Here is a 22,593-nt window from a genome sequence, read left to right as displayed (position 1 = left end):
GGTTACATATGCTGTAAGTTTCATTTCGTCAGAAATGGTTTTGTCGCATGCTGGTCACCTGTTTTGTAGTTAATGGAGAGCAATGTTCTACTTCAGATTTGACAATATATGTACAGTTTTGCGAGGGCCAACAGTCCGGTGTTCTACGGTGACTGACATGGATACAACAGCTCTGCTCTACAAGGTCCTCTGCCCATAATGGGTCCAGAGAGCTGGGAGAATTACGTGCCAACATTAGCACGATGGAAGATGACCTGGAAAGTGTTTTAGGGAATCAGGAGATGTTTACCAGGGCTGTCTCTAAGGGAAACAAACTGATAGTTGCCAAGACAAAGATGAGGTTATGCAGAGCTAATGGATGGAGTGGCTGCAGCAATTTACACCTATGTAAGTTTTATCTGTATGGAACATTTATTTATTATTTCACCTTTATTTAACCAGGTAGGCCAGTTGAGAACAAGTTCTCATTTACAACTGTGTACGTTTTATCTGTATGGAACATGTCCATCCAATGAGAGGTAAACTTTTTTTGCTTTACTGTTTGTTTTTACTCCGGAAGTTATTTACCCGTCATATTACTTTTATTAATTCTACTATTATTTCTGACATTTTCTAAATTCATGTGGTCTTACAGAATGTGACAGGTAATTCACTACAGTATAAATGTCAATTGCTACAGGTTCATGGCAGTTTGTAGATTTGACATTTAAGGAAAACCTAATATATGTTTTTTTAAGAGCTTAATAAGAAATCGCCTCTCCTTCTTGTGATTTCCAGACAAGGATGCCGTCTCTGCCATGAGCTGACGTCAGAGCATAACATCAGAGTCCTGAGAGAGCATTAACTGGAGGAACTGGACAGGAAGGAGCTGTGTACATTACTGCTGCAGAATGACAACGCCCTTTTACCCCCAGTATGTGCGTCATAGGCATTCGGGAAGGATTCAGACCCCTTGACTTTTTCCACATTTTGTTACGTCATAGCCTTATTCTAAAAAATATAATCCTCAATTATCTACACACAATACCCCATAATGACGAAGAAAAAACTGTTTTTTAGACATTTTTACAAATGTATTAAAAAGAAAAAGCAGAAATATCTTTTTTACATAAGTATTCAGACCCTTTGCTATGAGACTCGAAATTAAGCTCACGTGCATCCTGTTTCCATTGATCATCCTTGAGATGTCGCTACAACTTGATGGGAGTCCCCCTGTGGTAAATACAATTGATTGGACATGATTTGGAAAGGCACACACCTGTCTATATAAGGTCACACAGTTGGCAGTGCATGTCAGATCCAAAACCAAGCCATGAGGTGGAAGGAATTAGAGAGAGAGAGCCGCCATCATTCTTAAATGGAAGAAGTTTGGAACCACCAAGACTCTTCCTAGAGCTGCACGCCCATCCAAACTGAGCAATTAGAGAAGAAGGGCCTTGGTCAGGGAGCTGACCAAGAACCCGATGGTCACTCTGACAGAGCTCCAGAGGTCCTCTGTGGAGATGGGAGAACCTTCCAAAAGGACAACCATCTCTGCAGCACTCCACCAATCAGGCCTTTATGGTAGAGTAGCCAGATGGAAGCCGCTCCTCAGTAAAAGGCCCATGACAGCCTGCTTGGAATTTGCCAAAAGGCACCTAAAGGACTCTCAGACCAAGAGAAACAAGATTATCTGGTCTGATGACAACCAAGATTGAACTCTTTGGCCTGAATGCCAAACGTCACGAAGCATGGTGGTGGCAGCATCATGCTTTGGGGATGTTTTTAAGTGTCAGGGACTGGGAGACTAGTCAGGATCGAGGGAAAGATGGAGTTAGTACAGAGAGATCCTTGATGAAAACCTGCTCCAGAGTGCTCAGGACCTCAGACTGGGGCGAATTTTCACATTCCAACAGGACAACGACCCTAAGTACACAGCCAAGACAACGCAGGGGTGGCATCGGGACAAGTCTCTGAATGTCCTTGAGTGGCCCAGCCAGAGCCCGGACTTGAACCCGATCTAACATCTCTGGAGAGACTTGAAAATAGCTGTGCATCGATGCTCCCGATCCAACCTGGCAGAGCTTGAGAGGATCTGCAGAGAAGAATGGGAGAAGACTCAAGGCTGTAATCGCTGCCAAAGATGCTTCAACAATGTACTGAGTAAAGGGTCTGAATAATTATGTAAATTACATACCTGTTTTTGCTTTGTCATTATGGGGTATTGGGTGTAGATTGATGAGGGGGCAAAGAATTATTAATCCATTTTAAAATACGTCTGTAACGTCACACAATGTGGAAAAAGTCAAGGGGTCTGAATACTTTCCGAATGTTTATGTCAGCCACTTTATAATTAAGTTGAATTCACACTTAAAGATGCAACGCCAGCAAGGAACATGAGCTGATTCTTACTTTTGATTCACAGGGATTGTATATTCAATGTTTATTTCCCCATGTCCAAAATGACTACTGATGAATGCACAGACTTGAGGCTATCATCCAAGTATGTGTACTAAACTTAGCGCGCAGATATCTGTAAAAATTATGTATTTGAATTGGGATATATGTAAATTGGGACTGATGCATGTTAAAGGAATTTTATATCTTGATGATAATAATCAATAATCAATTCGCCTTGACTAATGCCCTAGGTTTGTAAGACAATGGGTTAAATAATTAGGCAAGATCTCAGCTTTCTACAAAAGGTTTCTGTAGCTTTATTCAGAGAACGTTCTGGCGTCAGGATAACAAAACAGTCATTTTATAGTTCTTGCTTACTTACGCACATGCATTTACACACAAACTGTTGGTGACCTGCATCCCCCATTGACTTCACACACATTGTTTATCACATTCTAGCTCAGCCTGTTCCTTTCCCTCAAGGTTAGGAACCCTTTGAAGTTTTATTCCCTTTACCATCTGTCCCCTGCTCTCTATACTAATTGCATACACACATTTCTTTCCCTCTCCAGTGGTTCCTGGACTTTCTGGAACTAATCAGAACAATCGATCACTACATTGATCATTACATTGATTATTCATTAACCATGCTGTATGACTAATAATTCATCATGGTTTATTGATTCATTTACCTTTATTAGATAATTCTCTTATCAATTCCACCCTTAAAGGATTAAATAATTCACCATGATGATCAAATACTATATGAGAACCCTACTAATCACCTGCTATATGTAATCACACATAATCATACGCTATATGGAAACACAAATAATCACACGCTATATGGAAACACAAATAATCACACGCTATATGGAAACACAAATAATCCCACGCTATATGTAACTTAATTGTGATACAAGGATTAAACAAGACCAATACATGAATATTCCTCCTACTCCTCAATGACTGTCCTGGGCCTATTTCCAATTATGACACTTCGATTTAGGATTTTCATCATAATTTTCATTAAAGGAACAGTCAATCTAAACGTTGAAAATTGTTTCATCAAACATTGGCTCCTCGTGATTAAAAGAAACCGAGCCATCTTCCTGGCCTGGAGGCCCGCATTCGCCATCCCACTGATCGGAGCTCGGAATTGGTCCATATCTCACCATCTGCTGCGTCATCGATCTCTCTAGAGTCCTGGTGATTAAACCTCTCACACATGGGATGAGACAACATCCACACAATACAAACACACTCATACAGGTGAAAGCAGCCCATAATACAGTTCTTACAACACTTTTCCATTTCCCAAACATGGGCTGTGTTATCAGGAATGTACGTACAGCAATGAACCTGATCATTCTGCCTACACCGCCCTCTTCTGCCAATAACATATCGAGAGTCAGTCTATTTTACCAGGTCATGAGGGAGGTGGCGGATAATTGGTCAGAGAACCTCTTTACTGCATCCCCGTTTTCGTTCATGAATCTCTGTTGATTATAAAAGATGTCATTAATCCAATCCACATTTCTATTTATTGTCAACCACCAAAATAATGTAGTGTTAAAGCCTTCACATATTTGATTCATAGCTTTGTATTCATCTGGAACTTCCCTGAGGATGCCAATAGCATCCATCTAGACAAAGCTTCTCCCATCCTGGTCAAAACTCCTCCTGTGCCTACTTTAACCTCCTACAACTGGCCTCTGATGACTAACTCGAACTGGTTGGACCAATAACCCCAGGGCGCAAGTTCCTAACCACCCTTTGTGGTAATTTCTGTCGTATGCGTCCTTTGCTGGTACTAGCCCACCCTTCATCAGTTATAGGTGCTGTGAGGTTAAACATTTTCTATTCATCTTTCAAACCTAAGTCAGTCACATTAACGATTACTTTCAGCCATAAAAATCATCTAAGTTCTCGGTGCCATTCTTGTATCTATAACACTGGTACTCATCAGGAGTTAAGGTGAACCAAGGTGGGTTGGCTGAGTACTTCAATCTGGCCAACCCCAATTCCTTTACAGTTGTCTGCTTCCCCAGGAAATTGTTTCATGTTTACCTTAAATTCTACATCTTGATTTTCTTTGATTCCTTATTCTGTATGTCACTCATCAGTGTATTATATAGTTTATCTTCTACTTCTTCTCAATGACAACGGTATCGTATGATTAGTACCGGAAGGTGGTGGATCTGAATGTATCAGAAAGGTTACCAAAACTATGATGCAGCTCGAGTCTCTACTCTTCCCAAAAACCGCCAACCCTCTCCTGCCCTTAGTTGATCTGCTAGGTACCACCCCATACTCACACCTCTAGGAGCACACACAGTGATGAACGGTCGGGATAGGGAATCTTCGTTAAGGAGGTAACCCCCGGACCCTGTTGGTACTGGGTTCTTCTCCTAACTCTGTGTGTGATCAGCAGTGCTCATATGTGTACATACCTTCTTGCAGTGGGTAACGTGGACCCAAATGACTCTTTCAGCTTTTCTAATGGCAAAGGCAGTGGTTTAACAGAACCTGGTATGGGCCTTCCCAACGGGGCTGCTTCCAGTCTTTTCTCCTCAGGGACTGGATCCACACCCAGTCTCCTGGTTTTACTGAGTGAATCACCTTCTCCTGTTACTCACCTGTTGGATACAAAGTCTTGGACATATGGGTTTGGTTAACAAACAGTCTTCTCATGTGCTGTGCTAGTATTTCTTCAATTTCTATGTCTACCTGTTCTGATCTCTCTAACTCTGTCATTCTATAGGCTCTACCTGATTAGCTAAAATGTCATCCATCATTTAAAGAGATGGCTCCTAGTAAACCAACTCTAGGGATAATATCTTGACTTAATATTTTAGCTACCATAATCATGTCCACCAAGTAAGTTGGTAATACTTCTACCCCTTTGCTATACTTATCTATTATTGTTAAACACCCCTTTTTCCCCTTAATTCGGAATAGTTCAATAAGTCCAATTCCAAATGTTGGAATGGATCTTTTTACAAAAAATAATTTGTTTAAGTAATTATCCTCTAGGCCATCACTCTTTCCTAACTACTCTACTATACTTCCCTCCCCTTGATACATTGCTTAGCCTATGTATCAATATTGCTGCGTATCCATACAATGTCTTTGGTAGGATAAGTAAATTATCCTTATGTCAGACCTTCTCTTGTAGGATGCCCCCTTTCATTTTCCACATGTCCAATTCTCCCTGGGGCCTTCATCCTCGGCTATTCTGTAACAATTCTCTGTCAAGTGTTTTATCTTCTTTAAGATTTATCTGTGCTGTTTTGTATGGTTTTAAATGTCTATGTGCTTGTCTGTGTAAATAGTAACTTTTCTCTCCTTTCTTATTTCACCGGTTCTAGTCAATGCTACTATTTCGGCCTACTGTGCAGAATAGTGTCTGGGCAATGGTTCAGTGTCTAACACCTGAAACCAACTAAGCTTTCATTGCCCTTTTAGTTAGGGTAACAATTACTTTCAACAAAATGATCATATCTCCTCCTAGCGAATTTACCAAACATAAACTTAAAATCAAAACTAAAATACATGCCTGCCAACGGAGCCGATAGTCTCTCCAATGACCTTAAATTCACCATCCAAATGGCTTTTCAATGTGGCTGATCAGACCACACAGGAAAAGTCACCAGAGGGGTCAAAAGTCATACCACCCTTTCAGAACCGTGTTTCTTACTACATTAGACAAATGAAGGCTAAAAACTGTATCTACATTTTGTATCCCAGGTTCCCAGAACATTCCCTATCAAAAGAATTTCACGTGCTTAATTAAAACTCAGAAAACAAAACTTCCAAAATGCCATGTGTGTATACCCCTTTAAGATATCCTGGCTTCTAGGTGTACAGAAGGAACACTATTAGCTCTCCAATATAGCTTCTTGCGATACCTATCGGTTGAGGGACTGTGTTGATCTCCACTAATCATGACGACCCAGTTTGTGATTTTCCTCCCCTGTGACACCCACTGGCCCATTTCCTCCCACCTTTCTGGGGGCTCCCTGGCGAGAGATACATGGGGGCTCCACCTTTCTCTGAACAATGTCTGGTCTTGTGGAAGTAGCTCAACTTCCACAGCAACATGAGTGCTGTCATAGTGTAACCACTTTAACCCTATAGTTCTCTCTGGGGTTCTAAGTAATGCTTCCTCATAGACAAGATCTGGACCTTGGCGTTTGTTATACCAGAGAGTACAGTGTAAGTCATCAGGTGACATTTTAATGAGTCCTTGTGCCAGTTGGTCGGAGAGTTCCATCAAGGTTTTAGGAATATCTGTTATCCCCCCCTCAGCAAATCCTGACTGTACCAATAACATGGTTCCCCGTCTCCACAGACAACCATGTTGTCTCTGACAACGTATGCCTTCATTCCCCTCTCAGTGTGTGTGACTGCCACATTTCATTTTGTCATCACATCCCTGCCCAACAAGTTTACTGGGCATAGTTTAGATATTAGAACCGGGACAGTGGCTTCTCCCCCAGATGACTCATGTTTCAGGGCTATAGGAGCAGACAACCGCTCCATGAATTGATGTCCTGATGCTGACCGTACTATTATCTGTTCCCCATTACTTTTTATCCCTTTGGGAGCCTCGTCTTCACAGATTGCTGTGCGACACGCCCCAGTATCACACAGAAATGTGATTCTATCTCCCATTACTGTTAGTGTTAAATAGGGTTTCTGTTCTTGTTGTAATGCCAAATCAATTGTAGCCAATTCAAAAACTTCACAATCGCTGTTTATAACTAAATCCTGAAAATCCTGTTTCCCCTCACTAGTGTTTGTTCCCCCGCTCTCCATAGTTAGTCATGCCTCATCCTCCTCCTCCTCTGAGTCTGGCTGTGGGCGCCTTGACCTTCTTCTCTCTGTATTTGTCTCTACTCCCTCTCTGGCCTTGCTTGTCTCTGTTTTTGTTACAATCTCTACGAGAATGGTTTCCCTCCCTGCAGTGGTTACACGGTGCTTTACACTGTCTAGCAAAGTGTCCTAGCTTGTGACAATTGAAACAGTTGTATTCCTCTTTCTCCCCTTTCCTGCTATTCTGTTCTCTTTTGTCACCTCTACCATTCCCTGCAATCTCTCCTAGAGTGGCCATCAGATACTCTGCTCCTTTCCTTTCCTTCTTCTCTTTCTCACCTTTGCCAAGTTGCTCATAGTGTACTGCATATCTCTTTAATTCCCTCAGATCTGCTAGCCCCCACCCTACTAGGTTCTGTTTGATGGCGCGACTTATCTCAGGGCGCATTCCACTGAGGAAAGCAATTTTTAATTGCTGGTGATACGGGGCATGAAATCCATCCACTCCCGGGGGTTCTATTAACCCACTATTTGCGTTGAACACGTCCTTTAATCTCTCTAGGTATTGGCTTATATTCTCACTGTCTTCTTGTTTACACTCGTGAACCTTAGAGAAATCTGCATGTCGGTAATGGTGGTCTCTCAGATTATTACACAGCTGTGTGATTTTCTCGACATATTGTCCATCTGTCGCCCAGGGCACTACTATCAAATCACCATTTTCTGGTACCCAATTTCCCCTAACTGCTGCCCAATCTTTTCCCACCAGCTGTCTAACTGCTCTCTCTACTTCACCCGTGTTTAGTTTAAAGCTGGCTGTCAGAGCCTACAAATCTCTCTTGAACCCATCCATACCTGTCTTGGGATGTCCTACCCCTTCTACTGCCCTGGCTACATCTCTCTGAGTCCATGCTCTATATACCTCCAGTGTCGGCCCCTGTCCGTCATCCCCAGCTCGGGGTTTAGGTAAGGCTATCAGAGGGTACTGTCTGACTGTCCTCTCCTTCTCTTCTATCCATTCCGAATCATCCCCACTTCCCTCTTGTCTATTCCTATCCGGACTTTGGTTATGGGAAACGAGTCTACTGAGGGCTCTGGGTTGTGCAGCACCACGAACACGCTCTCTTCCCCTAGTTCCCATCTTTCTCCCCACCTCTGTTTCAATCCACTTTCTCAATAAAGTGGCTAAATCCTGTCCTCCTCCCTGTGTCTCTTCCTCTCTACCTCCCTCAGCTCCCTGAGGACCAGCATATGGGGGAGGGGGTATTGGTACGGGCGGCACTTGATGTGGTTGCCTCCGTCTCACTACCACCACCTCGTTATCTGGGTTCTCCCGCCACCCCTGGTCAGCCAGGGAGGGGTATAATTTGGGTTTAGATGGTGTCTCTGTGGGAGCCGTGGGAGTCCTCTCTGTCTGCTCCTGGCTACCCAAACATTCATTCTTTGTAACTTCCTTACTCTTGGCCCCCTCCGCTCTCTTTCTAGCTTCTGCCAGCCAGACACAAGCGGTGTCAAGGCCTTCTGTGCGCTGCTTCTCTGTCTTATCCCCACAGACCCTATGTATTTCTTTAACCAGTGATTCCAATCTAACAACATTTAAACATCCATCAAAATCGTATTTCTTCCTCCATTTCGGGGCAAAATAAATGTTCCTCTTATCTTTTCCCAGCATAAAACGTTCATCTCCCGTCAATACCGGGATCTCCTTAGAGGATTTACCACCCATGTTGTTAAAGTACACTCGTATTTATTCTGCTTGTTTTCCCTACCTAGAATTTTAAAAGGATTATTCGTAAGAACCTTAAACTATCTTTTATTCTATGTGCTTTAATTTATACAACTCTGGATCAAATACAATCAGTGTCTACTCGCTGTTAATCTTTATGTGTATGCTATTTACCGTCGTTAAGCTAGAATTGAAGAATAATTATTATTAACCTAGAATTTGGGGAATAATTATTCGTAATTGCTTCTATCCCATGCTTAAAAGAACAAACCAGCTTTTTTTTTTTCTATTTCGACTGTTGATTTGAGCAATATGTTTTCTATATGTATCAACACCCATTAATTTTCCTTCTCACAATATAGAGTTATTCTGCTAGAATGATCACACGTATCTATCCTAACCCTGTCTTTATCTTGCTCATAGACAAACACTGCAACCTGTTTTATTTTTAGGTTTTACTGCCTGTCTTTTTCTCGCGATTGTTGACAGAATTCTCCTCACACGCAATCACTCATCCCAGCATAGTTACTCTCTCTCGAAACTTTATCTATAGAGGGGATATTGATCGGACATTAGGTCGCATACGTATGCAACTATAAACTATCTTCCAGGGGTCGTAAAGCCCTAGTTAACAGCCTATTTATCTGTTGCTTAATGTAATTGTTGACAATAATATCTGTTTCTCACTCCGCCATATTAGGTCTCACTTCTCCCATAGATAATAATTATTCGTATGCTATATCACCCACGCTTAAAAGAACAAACCAGCTCTTTTTTCTATTTCGAAGAACAAACCAGCTCTTTTTTCTATTTCAAAGAATAATTATTCGTATGCTATATGACACATTGCTTCTATCCCACGCTTAAAAGAACAAACCAGCTTTTTTTTCCAATTCGACTATTGATTTGAGCAATATGTTTTCTATGTGTATCACACCCATTAATTTTCCTTCTCACAATATAGAGTTATTCTGCTAGAATGATCATACGTATCTATCCTAACCCTGTCTTTATCTCGCTCATAGACAAACACTGCAACCCGTTTTATTTTTAGGTTTTACTGCCTGTGTCATAATTACAGCCGTGTTGAAGAGACCAAACTGCAGCAGGTGAAATGTAGATACTCATCTTTTTAATATATACGAGCAAAGCATCCACAGGAAAAACAATAAACAAACTAACGACAGGAACAGAGCAGCAGGCTCAACAAAAGCAGTGCTATCAAACAACTACCCACAAGTGACAAACAAAAACACACACCTATTTATAGGACTCCCAATCAGAGGCAACTAGAAACACCTGCCTCCAATTGAGAGTCCAGCACCCAACCTACACATAGAAAACTATCCTAGAACATACACATAGAAATACAAACAGACCAGTGACCATAAAACCCCGTAATAAATAAATAAACTACACTCTGCCACGTCCTGACCAAACTACAATAACAAAATATCCTCTCTACTGGTCAGGACGTGACAGTCCCCCCCCCCAGGTCACCAGCTATAACATTCACCAATTTCAGCGTCTAACACCCAGAGTACATTAAAATCCTCTACTTGCTCCCGCCTTTCACTCTCACATCAATCGCACCAGTTTGCCACCGGCCTGTAAAGAACCCACAGTAAAGGGCCAGGTCTATGATTTACGGATATTTCATCCGCCCGTGCACGGTTTCGGTGTCTCTTTGGAACGACAGCGGCAGTTTTTGAGATCCGGCTCGAAGGACCAATTGTTAAAGGAATTTTATATCTTGATGATAATAATCAATAATCAATTCGCCTTGACTAATGCCCAAGGTTTGTAAGACAATGGGTTAAATAATTAGGCAAGGACTCAGCTTTCTGCAAAAGGTTTCTGTAGCTTTATTCAGAGAACATTCTGGCATCAGGATAACAAAACAGTCATTTTATAGTTCTTGCTTACTTACGCACATGCATTTACACACAAACTGTTAGTGACCTGCATCCCCCATTGACTTCACACATACTGTTTATCACTATCTAGCTCAGCCTGTTCCTTTCCCTCAAGGTTAGGAACCCTTTGAAGTTTTATTCCCTTTACCATCTGTCCCCTGCTCTCTATACTAATTGCATACACACATTTCTTTCCCTCTCCAGTGGTTCCTGGACTTTCTGGAACTAATCAGAACAATCCATCACTACATTGATCATTACATTGATTATTCATTAACCATGCTGTATGACTAATAATTCATCATGGTTTATTGATTCATTTACCTTTATTAGATCATTCTTTTATCAATGCACTTAAACAGAGTTTGCACTTATCCAATGTCCTTATCAATCCCTCATCAGGAGTGGTCTGTATTTGTCTCCAGGTTTGCTTCACATACAACAAAGGTAGTGGAGAGTATGGCTACTGTCCTGACAAAGGGAGCTGCAGAAGACTCCATGTCTATGAGCACTACATTACAGGAACCTGTGCTGCAGACGTGGATTGTGGCAGGTCTCATGACTTATACGAGCCCCACCTGATCAACACCCTGCAGCAGAGGGGAGTACCTAATGAACTGGTGGCATCTATATTGTCCACCTACCGCAACGTCCAGGCAATCAGGGATACTAATGATGCTTGTGACAACACACTTTGGTAAAAGATCTTGTAGAGTAGACTACACTAACCTCGTCCCTGGGCTCAATTGCTATTGGATATAAATTAGGAGAGAGAGCTGCCAGGTGGATGAGATTATACTGTACTGATTGTATTTTTTTATAACACTGTCTAACTTTCTCTACTCATCCTCAGCAAGAAAGACTCTGGTGACTGCCTGCTGAAATCCAAAGCTTTACCCAGTCACTGGGATAAATCTTCAGTACCTGAAACTGGATTCAAGGTTCATAATCACTTTTTAACTCATAAGATCTTCCATCTGGTCAGAAGGCAGTGCATTATAAAGCTATTACATTGGTAAAACTATGTTATTTTCAAATGCATTCTCTCTAGAGGGTTGCTCTGCAGAGTTCCTCAACTGAGCACAAGAATATTCTGGATCTTTTCCATCAAACTATGACTGGCTTCAGTGTGAAGAGTATTGAGAGGGTGCAGAATCGGATCCTGTGGGAGGTCTTTTCGTGGTAAGAATCCAAACTCCTCATGCCAAAAGAAATGTAATCTACCCAAGAAACATGTTCATATTGACTGCATTAATCAAAGCAGTTACAACATAACATATGCAAACAGATGTAACATGTTAATGGTAACTGGTACTTAGATTCTAGTAGCAAACACTTGCAAATGCTATGAGGTGACATGCCAATGAAGATACGGACAAATGAATCTGTTGTTCCTCTCCCAAGGCAAGGAGATGTGATGAGAAAGACAAATGCAGGGAAGGAGAATGAGAAGCAGCTCTTCCATGGAACAGACTCTAAACCCGTGGACGCTATATACCTGCAGAACATAGACTGGAGGATGGGTGGAACACATGGAACGCCCTATGGGCAAGGTGAGCTCTGCATTTCATGTGATATCTAACAGATTTTTAAGTTTATATAACAATGTATTATGTTACGTGGAAATGGCATTGGACAACATGTTTTTTTGCTATTCTCTTTCACGTCACATTGTGGAAATACAGTGGAAAAGTTGACAAAACAAATGTCTTTGTAATGTCACACTGTCACTGTGATTGTTCTAATTCTAACCCATCTCTTTCCAGGAAGCTACTTCTCTAAGGATGCCAAGTTCTCCAACAGCTACACCAGCCAGTCAGGAGTCAGGTCCATGTTTGTTTGTCATGTGCTGGTGGGAAATTACACGCAAGGACACTCCAGCTACCTCTGCCCCCCTTCAAAAGACGGAAGTCACACCATCTCCTATGACATCTGTGTGGATGATATCTACAATCCCTCTGTATTTGTGGTGGTCGGGAAGTACCAGGTTTACGCAGAGTACCTTATTCAGTACAGGGAAGGGTCCAGGCCTGGGACCTATGTTCCACCACCTAACTTTGTTCAAAACCAGAGCCACCACAACATGCACTGGCAACCTATTCCAGTCATGCTACACTCACAAACCACCCCTGTGCTGCCTAACAATGCAAGTTTCAGATCTCCTTGCCCAACAGGACAGAGAACCCCCAGACCTACCTTGACACATGCTTCTGCACAGTTTGGCTCCCTGAACTCCCTGACACATCCATCGTTTCAGCCAGGTCTGATGACTTTCGTCTCTCATCCACCACCCTGGGTCGGCTCTATGACCTCCATACCACGCGCACCTCCATCAAGGACAAGAAGATCACAGTTTACTAAAATGGAAGCAAAAAGTAAACCTATGGCATCACTAGATAATCTATACGTCTTGGTAGTCCATTTTTTCTTTTGAAATTTAGGGGGAAATTACCTTTATGTATAAATAAATTGTATTTATGGACTTTATTTTGAAATGATGTGTCCTTTTTAGCTGTTGGTAGAGCATGGCGCATGTAATGCCAGGGTAGTGGTTTTTATACCCTGAACCACCCATACGTAAAGTGAATGCACGCATGTCTGTAAATCACTTTGGATAAAAGAGTCTGATAAATGGCATATATCATGTGTTGACAAAATAATCAGAATTGGGCTGCCTGTGTAAATGCAGTCATGGTCATTTCTGAACGCACAACTGCATAAAAAAAATGTTAATGTTTTTTTCTACTTTTTAAGGTGTTTTCTTCCCCCTAGGGGTGATGTTGCTGAACTGCACCCTACTTATTCTGCATTACTCCACACCACTAGTCAAACAAACATCCAGTCAATGACTTTCTATTGATCATTTAGTTTATTTAGTTGAATACACAGAAAACACAGAAATCCAACTACTTTACAAAATGTGTCAGTAGACCAGAAGTCCCAGAGTAAAGGATCAGCAGAACAGAAGTCCCAGAGTAAAGGATCAGCAGACTAGAAGTCCCAGAGTAAAGAATCAGCAGAACAGAAGTCCCAGAGTAAAGGATCAGCAGACCAGAAGTCCCAGAGTAAAGGATCAGCAGACCAGAAGTCCCAGAGTAAAGGATCAGCAGACCAGAAGTCCCAGAGTAAAGGATCAGCAGACCAGAAGTCCCAGAGTAAAGGATCAGCAGACCAGAAGTCCCAGAGTAAAGGATCAGCAGACCAGAGGTCCCAGAGTAAAGGAAACATGCTCATCATATTCCTTGTTACTAGTTGAACATCACAGGAGGCTGCTGAGGGGAGAATGGCTCATAATAATGACCGAAACGGAGCAAATGGAATGGCATCAAACACCTGGAAACCATGTGTTTGATACCATTCCACCTATTCCGCTCCAGCCATTACCACGAGACCGTTCTCCCCAATTAAGGTGCCGCTAACCTGCTGTGTTGAGCATCATTCTTGTTTGTTGTAAGGGTTGCAAGGGTTTAACACACCAACTATGCATATTTGACATGAAAATGCAATTATCATTCAGAAACACTACAAATTGTCAACAGGTTGAACTTTGACCACCAAATTGTTTAATTAACTTCTGCACTCTAGATGATGTGATAGTAGAAGATGTGTCAGAAGTAGTGCTCGATGTGGAGTGGTGAGTCCCCGAGAGTGTGGAAGAGTCTGTGTAAGTGGGGGTGTATGATGAGTGAGAAAGTGTGTGATAAGGTGTGCTTAATGAGGATGAAGGGGATAGTGGGTGAGAGTTACTGCTGGCAGGGAGCGTGCGAGTAATAGTCGTTGAGCGGGTGTGAGCCTGAGAGGGTGTGTCAGTTGAACGGGAAAGTGTGCGAGAAGGGGGGCTGGCAGGGGTAGAGAGTGTGCGAAAGGGGTTTCTTGAGCGAGTGTGGGCAGTGCCAGGGGTAATGAGTGTGCGAGAGGGGGCACTGGCTGAGGGAGTGAGTGTGAGAGAGTGGATGCTTGGTGGCCTAGTGGGTGTATAAAACGGGGTACTGGCTGGGGTAGTGGGTGTACGAGAGGGGGTATTTGCTGGGGTAGTGGGTTTACGAGAGGGGGTACTGGCTGGGGTAGTGGGTTTACGAGAGGGGGTACTGGCTGGGGTAGTGGGTGTACGAGAGGGGCTACTGGCTGGGGTAGTGGGTGTACGAGAGGGGGTACTGGCTGGGGTAGTGGGTTTACGAGAGGGGGTACTGGCTGGGGTAGTGGGTTTACGAGAGGGGGTACTGGCTGGGGTAGTGGGTGTACGAGAGGGGGTACTGGCTGGGGTAGTGGGTGTACGAGAGGGGGTACTGGCTGGGGTAGTGGGTGTACGAGAGGGGGTACTGGCTGGGGTAACGCGTGTATAAGACAGGGTACTAGCTGGGGTAATGCGTGTATAAGAGGGGGTACTGGCTGGGGTAGGTAGTGTATAAGAGGGGGTACTGGATGGGGTAGGGTGTGTAGGAGAGGGGGTACTGGGTGTACGAGAGGGGGTGCTGGCTTGGGTAATGAGTTTATGAGGGAGTTTGCTGAATGAGGGAGTGTAAGACCAATTAGCTTGGCCTAGGGTGGTATACACCAATTGAGAACTTGGGGCTGGCTTCATGATGACTGCAGATTGACTGAATCCCAGTGGGGTTCGGGCAGGTTTTGGGAGACGTGAAGGGGGAAGAGAATTGGTTGGATTATAGAAAGTGGTGGCTGCTTGAGATGGACTCAAAGTGTAAGTGGATGGAACTCGAGAGTTTGGCAGCGTAGCAGCAGCTGCTGCCTGAATCCGTTTGGATGTTGGGTATTGGACTATGTAAGTGGATTGGATAGAGACAGTTTTGGGTGGAGCTGGAGCCGAAGAGGACAAGTGCATGACGCCATTATCGTATTTGATGAGGAACTCGGGGTACACCTGGTGCTTTTCAAACACCACATATATGGATGGCTTCAGGACATTGTCCACACAGCTGTCATAGAGAGTCGGGCTTCCCTCGCCTTTTGGAGGGGGGCGACGGAGGTTCGAGTTCCCTAATGTGTAGTCGCCAACAAGCACCCGACAAACAAACATGGACCTCACTCCTGAGTGGCTGGTGAAGATGTGCGAGTACTTGGCATCCCTGGCAAAGTAACTCCCTTAAACAAACAGAGAAGATCATCAGTAAAACAGAATGACTGACTATAATGAGATCATGACTGCTTCTAAAATCTGACTACACTTCTGACAGTTGGTTAACATGAGGTACCTTCGCCATACACAGTTCCATTGGTTCCACACAGCCTCCAGTCGAAGTTATCTCTGCAAATGGCGTCTACGTGTTTTGGGTCCGTTCCGTGGAAGAGATATAACTCCTTGCTGTTTTTACCCCCATTGTTTTTCTTCATCAAATTTCTTTTCCTAAAAAAAACAGGGGTAAAAACATTAGCTGCTTCCCCATAATCTTGTTCAAGCCAGGGTTTACTTAGTATTTTGGAAGTAACATACTAGGATAGTGTGTGAGAGTTGATGTAAAAATACCACTGGAAGACTTCCCAGAGGTCCCTGTTTTGGACCCTCTCGATGCTGGTGATTTGGAAGCCCCTCATGGTCTTGTTGAAAAGTGCCTGGACCTTCTGATACTCTTCTGAGTTCTGACAGGGACTGACTGTCTGCAGGAGGGGAAAACAAAATAGTTGTCACTGCTAAAACAAAAAGTTGAACACTAACCTTCCTGTAAGCCTAAGCAGAATAACCACATGTAAACAAGTGACCTTATATCCAATGTCAGGTATGGCAGACTTGTCCCAAAATCCAGGAACATCTCTGAAATTCTGAGAGGAGTTGCATGTTCTATTTGTCCTGAGGATAAATATAAAAGAGAACATGACATTCAACACTAAGAAAATAAGTAGCTCAATTGAATACCTATATTTATTTCTCCACTTATTACCCAAATATTGATTATGCAATTGTGAGTGTTTATTAGGTTCAATACCGAGCATGGTGACCATCCTCTTAGCTCATCCTCATCCGTACATTACCTGCTGTCTGCAGTTGAAACAAACACAGGACGACGCCTGACCATCCTTACAGTACCGTCAGTACCGTATCTTTTGTTTTTTTGCGTCATGTCTGTAATTATGAGAATAACTATTTGAACCATGTCTGTTGTAAATTAAATATATTTTGTGCAAGAGCGTTGATGTGTGTTACCTCTGAAACTCAGCTCATAAGACTGCTGGCCTGCAGTGAACTTCACCACAGCACTTTGATCCTCCTGGTACCTTTTCTCAAGGTCTTCACTGGTGATGGACGACAATCTGTGCTTCTCTTTCTGTGATTTATAGAAAATAACTCAAATTCAAGGGGAACAACAGTTTACCGTCTCTATTATTGTCCTCGTAACACGTCAGCCTGTTTGAGTGTTTCACACCACTTACAATGGATGCGTACTGGACCCATTTGCCGTACTCGTCCACCCAGAACCACGCCCACTCTGTGGTGAGTACGTATGTGGGCTTGGTCACAGAGGAAACTGTGGAGGAACGGTGAACTTCACTGAATCCGCGGCTCATGGCTTCAAAATGTACACACTTGGATCCCTCGCTGTGAAGGCATAGGAAAATGCCAATGGTAAAGCAACCAATCCCCATTGCCAATTCCCATACCAAGAATGTACTTCATTCACACTGTGAAATATTTCTATCTAGTTTAATATGATATAACATAGTGCACCTTTGTATCTTAGAAGGGTCACAGAAGTCTCTCTAGATCGTTGTTTTTCTGGCAGGGCCAACAAAGTTTGACCACTCTTCACTTCCCAATTGTAGTGCCTTTTATAGTGGATGCTCCAGCATTAATCTGAACAGACGTTAGGTTTATATAACAGACGTTACAGAGATTTGAGAGATTTGTGTTAGCCAGAAGGACAACAGAATATCCTGCCATGGCCTCCATTCATAAAATCGATGCTAGGCTTCTAGTGTTGCTTTGAAAGGTTTATCAAATAAAGTACAACATAGTCCATTATTGTGGACGTACAGTACATGGTTGTATGTTGTCCTATGAGGAGGATATGGTATTGTGTATCTACTGACAACCTTTAGATCTAGATAAACTCATATCCAGCCAGCTATCCTGGATGCTGCCTGAGTAAAAAAAAAAGGGGCAAAAAGTTCCCCTGATCTCAGGTGTTCTACCAAAGCAAACGTGGGAAAGTTAAACATCCCAGCAACGCTCTCCCTCTTTAACTTTACCTCCTTGTTTGCCTTACCCCTTGACAAAGAACAGCCAGATCTCATTCCTCACCGTAAACAAACAAACAACTTGAGGTGCCATAAAAGAAATGCACCCCTCCCCAATGTTAATATTTTCAGATGACCCAGCCCTTGTACTGCAGAAAAAGTTAACACCCTCTCCCCTTATAGAATTAACTAAAAAAAATGTACGTCCACAAATAACAATAACTGTAGCGACCCTGTGTTTATAAACCTGGATATCAACTTTGCCACTTCAGCATGCTTTCGTGGCACAGTCGATGGCTACGGGCCAGAAGGTTAAGGGTTTGCCGACCACCACGGACTAATTAACTCTCCCTTCCTGTTTCATTAGACCTACACTACGATCAGAACCGGCTGCAGACAATGATCAGCTAGTTGGAAATCTGATTTTCAAAATGTTTATGCTATAATTATATTTGCAACAAATTTTCCACCAACAGGTTTCGTGCCAGTGCACCACAACCAATAAGGAAAGCATACCTACTGGGCACAAACTGGTTGAATCAACGTTGTTTCAATGTAATTTGTCAACGTATTGTCACATGGAATCTATGTTTAAAATACATTGGATTTGCAAAAAGAATACATTGGATTTGCAAAAAGTCATCAACGTAAACTTGTTTTGCGGGTGAAATTTCAACCACAGGATTATGTCATCATGGTAACCAATTTTCAACATTGTCAAACTTTGTATGAAATATTTTGAATTTGTACGGTTGAAACAACGTTAGATCTTCAACGTTATTTCCACTATAAGAAAAAAACAATAGGCTGGGCAGCACCTCCTACTGGAGAATTAATATATCTACAGCTACCATTTGGTTTTTCATCCAGGGTTTTAACCAAGCCCAGCCCTGCTTAGCTTTGATATTTGTCAGTGACCACTACCAATGTGCTATCGTGAGAATGATTATTACACATGCTCCAATTAAAAATATATAATTCACTATCGAAGTCATTTCAGAGAGAAGATTGAACTGATCAAATGAAATGTAACCATACTTGAGTGAAACATATATCATTAATGATACTATTTAGGCTATAGCATTTGCGAAGTCATCAAAAGCTATTGTTTCTATTCAACTCAGGATTCAACTAAAAATACACAATAAATATAGGCCTAAGGTTTTAAGATTTGGTTGATTTCAAAGTTAATATGTTGCTCACATCTCCATCTCAACCAAAAATCTAAGTAAAATAATATAACTGAATCACATCAAACTTTATTTAAAGTGCATTTAAAGTTTGATTTGATTTAGTCCAATTCTTTAACTTTGAGTTTTGCTTAAGATGGCGATATGAATCCAACATAGCAATCATTAATTTGTAGACAAACTGGAATTAAGCCAGACTAAGTCAGTGACACAGATGGAACTATCCCAGCAGAAGAGAAATCTCCTTCAAATGTTGATATTTGGTTGTGTTGACAACCAAACACAATTAAATATCACTTTTGCAATAGAGTAAATAGCTATGTTTGAAAAAATGTAGACAATTAGAGATCACTGAATTGCACCGTTTTTTTTGTACAGTATGTATAAACAAGTAATTGTCAGCATATATTTTCATATTTGCTCTTTTAATATAAAGCTTATAAATATGTTAAAAAACTTCCAGTGAGAGTATCAGAACAACTCTGGAGGGTGGCATTTCTCTCAAGCCGACATTCACAGCTAAACTACAACAGCATTTCTGACTCATTCTGCCAATCACCTGCCAATTACTAGAAAAGGGGAAGTGTGTTTCACAATAATACCATTTCAGAGGAGAGAAATAAAGAAATGGTCAATTGTGAGGCCATTTGGGAACCTATTACTCACAGTGAGACACTTTCTGCAGAAGTGAGATTAGTAAAAATATATATGTTTTTAAATACCAGATTGAAATAAACCTTCCATAGTTGGCTGTAGAAAATAAAATGATAGATAGTGAAACTAATAATGATGAGGCGGTGTGAAAAGGCCTATCCCATAACAGTGATTTCTGTCTCAAATGGTTGAGAATACGTGGGATTCATTCAACAATTCAGAATAACCTAGGTCGCACTTTACTTTATGTGAACAGGAATTTCTCAACTGAATTGCTCTGTAAATAAACCCATCTCTCATAGCAAAAGTTTGATTTAGTCCTATTCTTTAACTTAGATTTTTGGTTGAGATGGAGACACGAATCCAACATATAAATTATACATTTGTAGACAAACTGGAATTAAAGACACTAAGTCATTAGCACAGATGGAACTATCCAAGCAGAAGATACATCTCCTTCAAATGTCTGTATTTGGTTGTTTCTAATTTTGTTAGAAAGTTGTTTTCATGTCAAGTTAAAGTGTACTATTAGCTTGCTAGCTAATGTTATGTGTATGATCTGTGTAGTAATATTATTAATATCTCAGAGCCATTTGCATTGCTAGTTATAGCCTAATGTTAGCCCGCTAACATTGAACCTGGTCGGTTAGGTACCTGGATATTCATGCAGGATAGTAACATGATGAGGATAGTACAGGATAGTAACACTCAGATCAACCCTACTCCTCGGCCAGAGCGTCGAGTAAACGCTCTGAACGCTCCGAGAGGGAAACGCTCTGAATTTAGTAAGACAGTCTGACAACGCTCTGTGTTTACGAACACCCAGAGCACACTCTGGCAATCCAGATTAAATTTAAGAACACACCAATAGTATAAACCAGCCTTTAGTCTTGAAATCTTCGGTTGTTGAGTACATAGTTAAGTACATAGCCTTACATGTTAATCCTTAAAGAGATGATTGCTGAATGGGTGTAGACAAAGAAGAGCTCTCTAGTAGGTACCAAAACATTCAAGGGCCATTTTCTCAAAAGTGAGGTTACAAGTTTATCAACTTTCAAAGCATAATTACTTTCCCATTGTTCCTCAACTGTAGTGTGTAAGATATACCATTTTCTATCTCTGTGTCTCTACTTTTATCCAATGTAAAAAAAAAAAAAAAAAAACATTATTTCAAATTTTGCTACATAAGACCGAATCGAGCCGGTCATCAAATATAATATGTCTTGTAATTCGTAACATATCATACGAAATGGGTGAAAGACATCCACAAATTAATACATACCATATGAAACGTAACATGCTGTATCACATGAAATAGAGTGTTTAGGGTTTATGTAAAGAATAATACGAAATGCTCTGAGACCAGGTTGCCACATCGGGTGCATCAACATCATGGTTTGCGTTTTCAACACCACAACCTGTACAGTTTGGATGCTGGAATTATATTTTGGGACATATGTGCAGGTAGCATACAGGATACTTTTGAAATAGCTTCGTCAGATTAAATTAAATGATGTGTTTATGCCACACATAAAAGGTAATGCATTTAAAAAAGTTAAATGACAAATATCTAGGCTATAGGCTATTTATTAAGCATTATGGGTTTTAGGTCCACGAGGAATAGCCACTCGGTCAGAGAGGTAGAGCACGTATTACGCTATCCTGAATGACTGTGCCTGCTGGAAGGATGTGGTTACATTATTATAAAACGATTTGGGAGAATGATGATCCGCAACAGAAAACGCATCAGAGTATCAAAACTTAAAATACAGCCAGACTGGCATGTTTTCTATACCTAATGAACTGTCGAGAGTACTCAAAGCATTTCGCTACACCCGCAATAACATCTGCTAAACACGTGTATGTGACAAATAAAATTGGATTTGATTTGAAATTATCTGAATGGAATGAAATATTAAAAATCACAGGGCTTTTGCGCCGTTATTCAAATAGGATTTTCACTGCAGTTTTAAATCAAATCACATTTTATTTGTCACATGCGCTGAATACAACAGGTGTAGTAGACCTTACAGTGAAATGATTACTTACAAGCCCTTAATTAACCAACAATGCAGTTAAGAAAAATACGTGTTAAGTAAAAAACAAGAAATAAAAGTTAAAAAAGTACCAAAACACTGATATAGGGGAGGCGCATGTAAGCAGATGAGGAAATGTTACTAGGTTGCAAGAAATGATGAAGTAAAACCTTCAAACGGGTGAATGTAAACCCGGGGGAAAAAGCACTACCATCCCCTGTGCCCATCAAAAACCACAGAACCCTCCCCAAAGCAATACAAATGTTAGACAACGCTGCCCGATGTTGGACCCCTTCTAAAGTGGTCATGGAGGGCGTGAACTAAATGTTACAATAACAATTAATGTCAATTAATTTGGAAACAAAACTTTCTGTACATCATAGATATATATATGTATGCTTACCTTCCACTACTATTATTGCAGTGCCCTAGTAGATCAAATGTATACAGGTGAAAATCATTTCAACCATCATTAAATCATTGAGGTTTGTATCATCTAACTTTCGTTTTACCAATAATACGTTTGTTTCCGTTGTAACGTAAACTCACCCCATTCCGTACAAATTTGCTCAACCGCGACATTCAAACGAGGCTGCAAAGAAAACTAATTTGACTGTAGGGACTGTTTTGACTTCAAAATCTGGGGTGTGAACTACGTTTCTATTCAAGCGTTGATCGACATGGTA

At 41.5% G+C, this 22,593-nt stretch overlaps 2 protein-coding genes and 1 long non-coding RNA gene across 16 annotated transcripts; 2 read left to right on the top strand and 1 right to left on the bottom strand.

Annotated features, from left to right (window-relative positions):
• LOC145861407 (uncharacterized) lies at positions 1-5,723 on the top strand. Its single transcript, XR_014381190.1, has 2 exons — positions 1-387; positions 778-5,723. It is a non-coding gene; the product is annotated as an uncharacterized LOC145861407 (long non-coding RNA).
• A 5,958-nt stretch (positions 5,724-11,681) lies between these two features.
• LOC123728239 (protein mono-ADP-ribosyltransferase PARP12-like) lies at positions 11,682-13,523 on the top strand (the record flags this gene model as incomplete). Its single annotated transcript, XM_045699918.2, has 4 exons — positions 11,682-11,780; positions 11,891-12,021; positions 12,244-12,392; positions 12,606-13,523. Coding segments are annotated over 4 exons (1,047 nt in total), but the record flags the coding sequence as incomplete, so codon positions are not given.
• A 162-nt stretch (positions 13,524-13,685) lies between these two features.
• Positions 13,686-22,550, bottom strand: LOC123728238 (uncharacterized). Of its 14 annotated transcripts, none has more exons than XM_082963954.1 (9): positions 22,457-22,527; positions 17,519-17,644; positions 17,224-17,389; positions 16,997-17,117; positions 16,825-16,915; positions 16,555-16,642; positions 16,322-16,452; positions 16,050-16,201; positions 13,686-15,939 (listed from the first exon to the last, which is right to left on the bottom strand). In XM_082963954.1, the coding sequence occupies exons 3-9, from the start codon at positions 17,356-17,358 to the stop codon at positions 14,372-14,374; spliced, it is 2,286 nt and encodes a 761-aa protein (XP_082820080.1). In that variant the 5' UTR covers positions 17,359-17,389; positions 17,519-17,644; positions 22,457-22,527; the 3' UTR covers positions 13,686-14,371. The 14 variants fall into 14 exon arrangements, with proteins under 14 accessions (XP_082820080.1, XP_082820075.1, XP_082820078.1 ...); XM_082963949.1 differs by adding an exon at positions 22,311-22,335 and having other exon boundaries at positions 17,224-17,644; positions 22,457-22,501; XM_082963952.1 differs by having other exon boundaries at positions 22,311-22,457.
• Positions 22,551-22,593: the final 43 nt, after the last annotated feature.

The sequence above is a fragment of the Salmo salar genome, chromosome 17, assembly GCF_965601325.2.
Source record: "Salmo salar chromosome 17, fSalSal1, whole genome shotgun sequence".
Taxonomy (NCBI): Eukaryota; Metazoa; Chordata; class Actinopteri; order Salmoniformes; family Salmonidae; genus Salmo; species Salmo salar.
The sequence above is the reverse complement of the archived record's forward strand: the minus strand, read 5'-3'. Positions and strand labels throughout refer to the sequence as shown.

What these genes read in the sequence shown, in the direction of transcription:
- LOC123728238 (XM_082963950.1), bottom strand. Translation starts at nt 17,436, where the DNA reads ATGGGGATTGGTTGCTTTACCATTGGCATTTTCCTATGCCTTCACAGC. An exon ending in GTTTCAACTGCAGACAGCAG is followed by an intron (nt 16,643 to 16,824) that starts GTAATGTACGGA and finishes ATTTATCCTCAG; the next exon opens with GACAAATAGAACATGCAACT. An exon ending in TGGAACTGTGTATGGCGAAG is followed by an intron (nt 15,940 to 16,049) that starts GTACCTCATGTT and finishes TGTTTGTTTAAG; the next exon opens with GGAGTTACTTTGCCAGGGAT.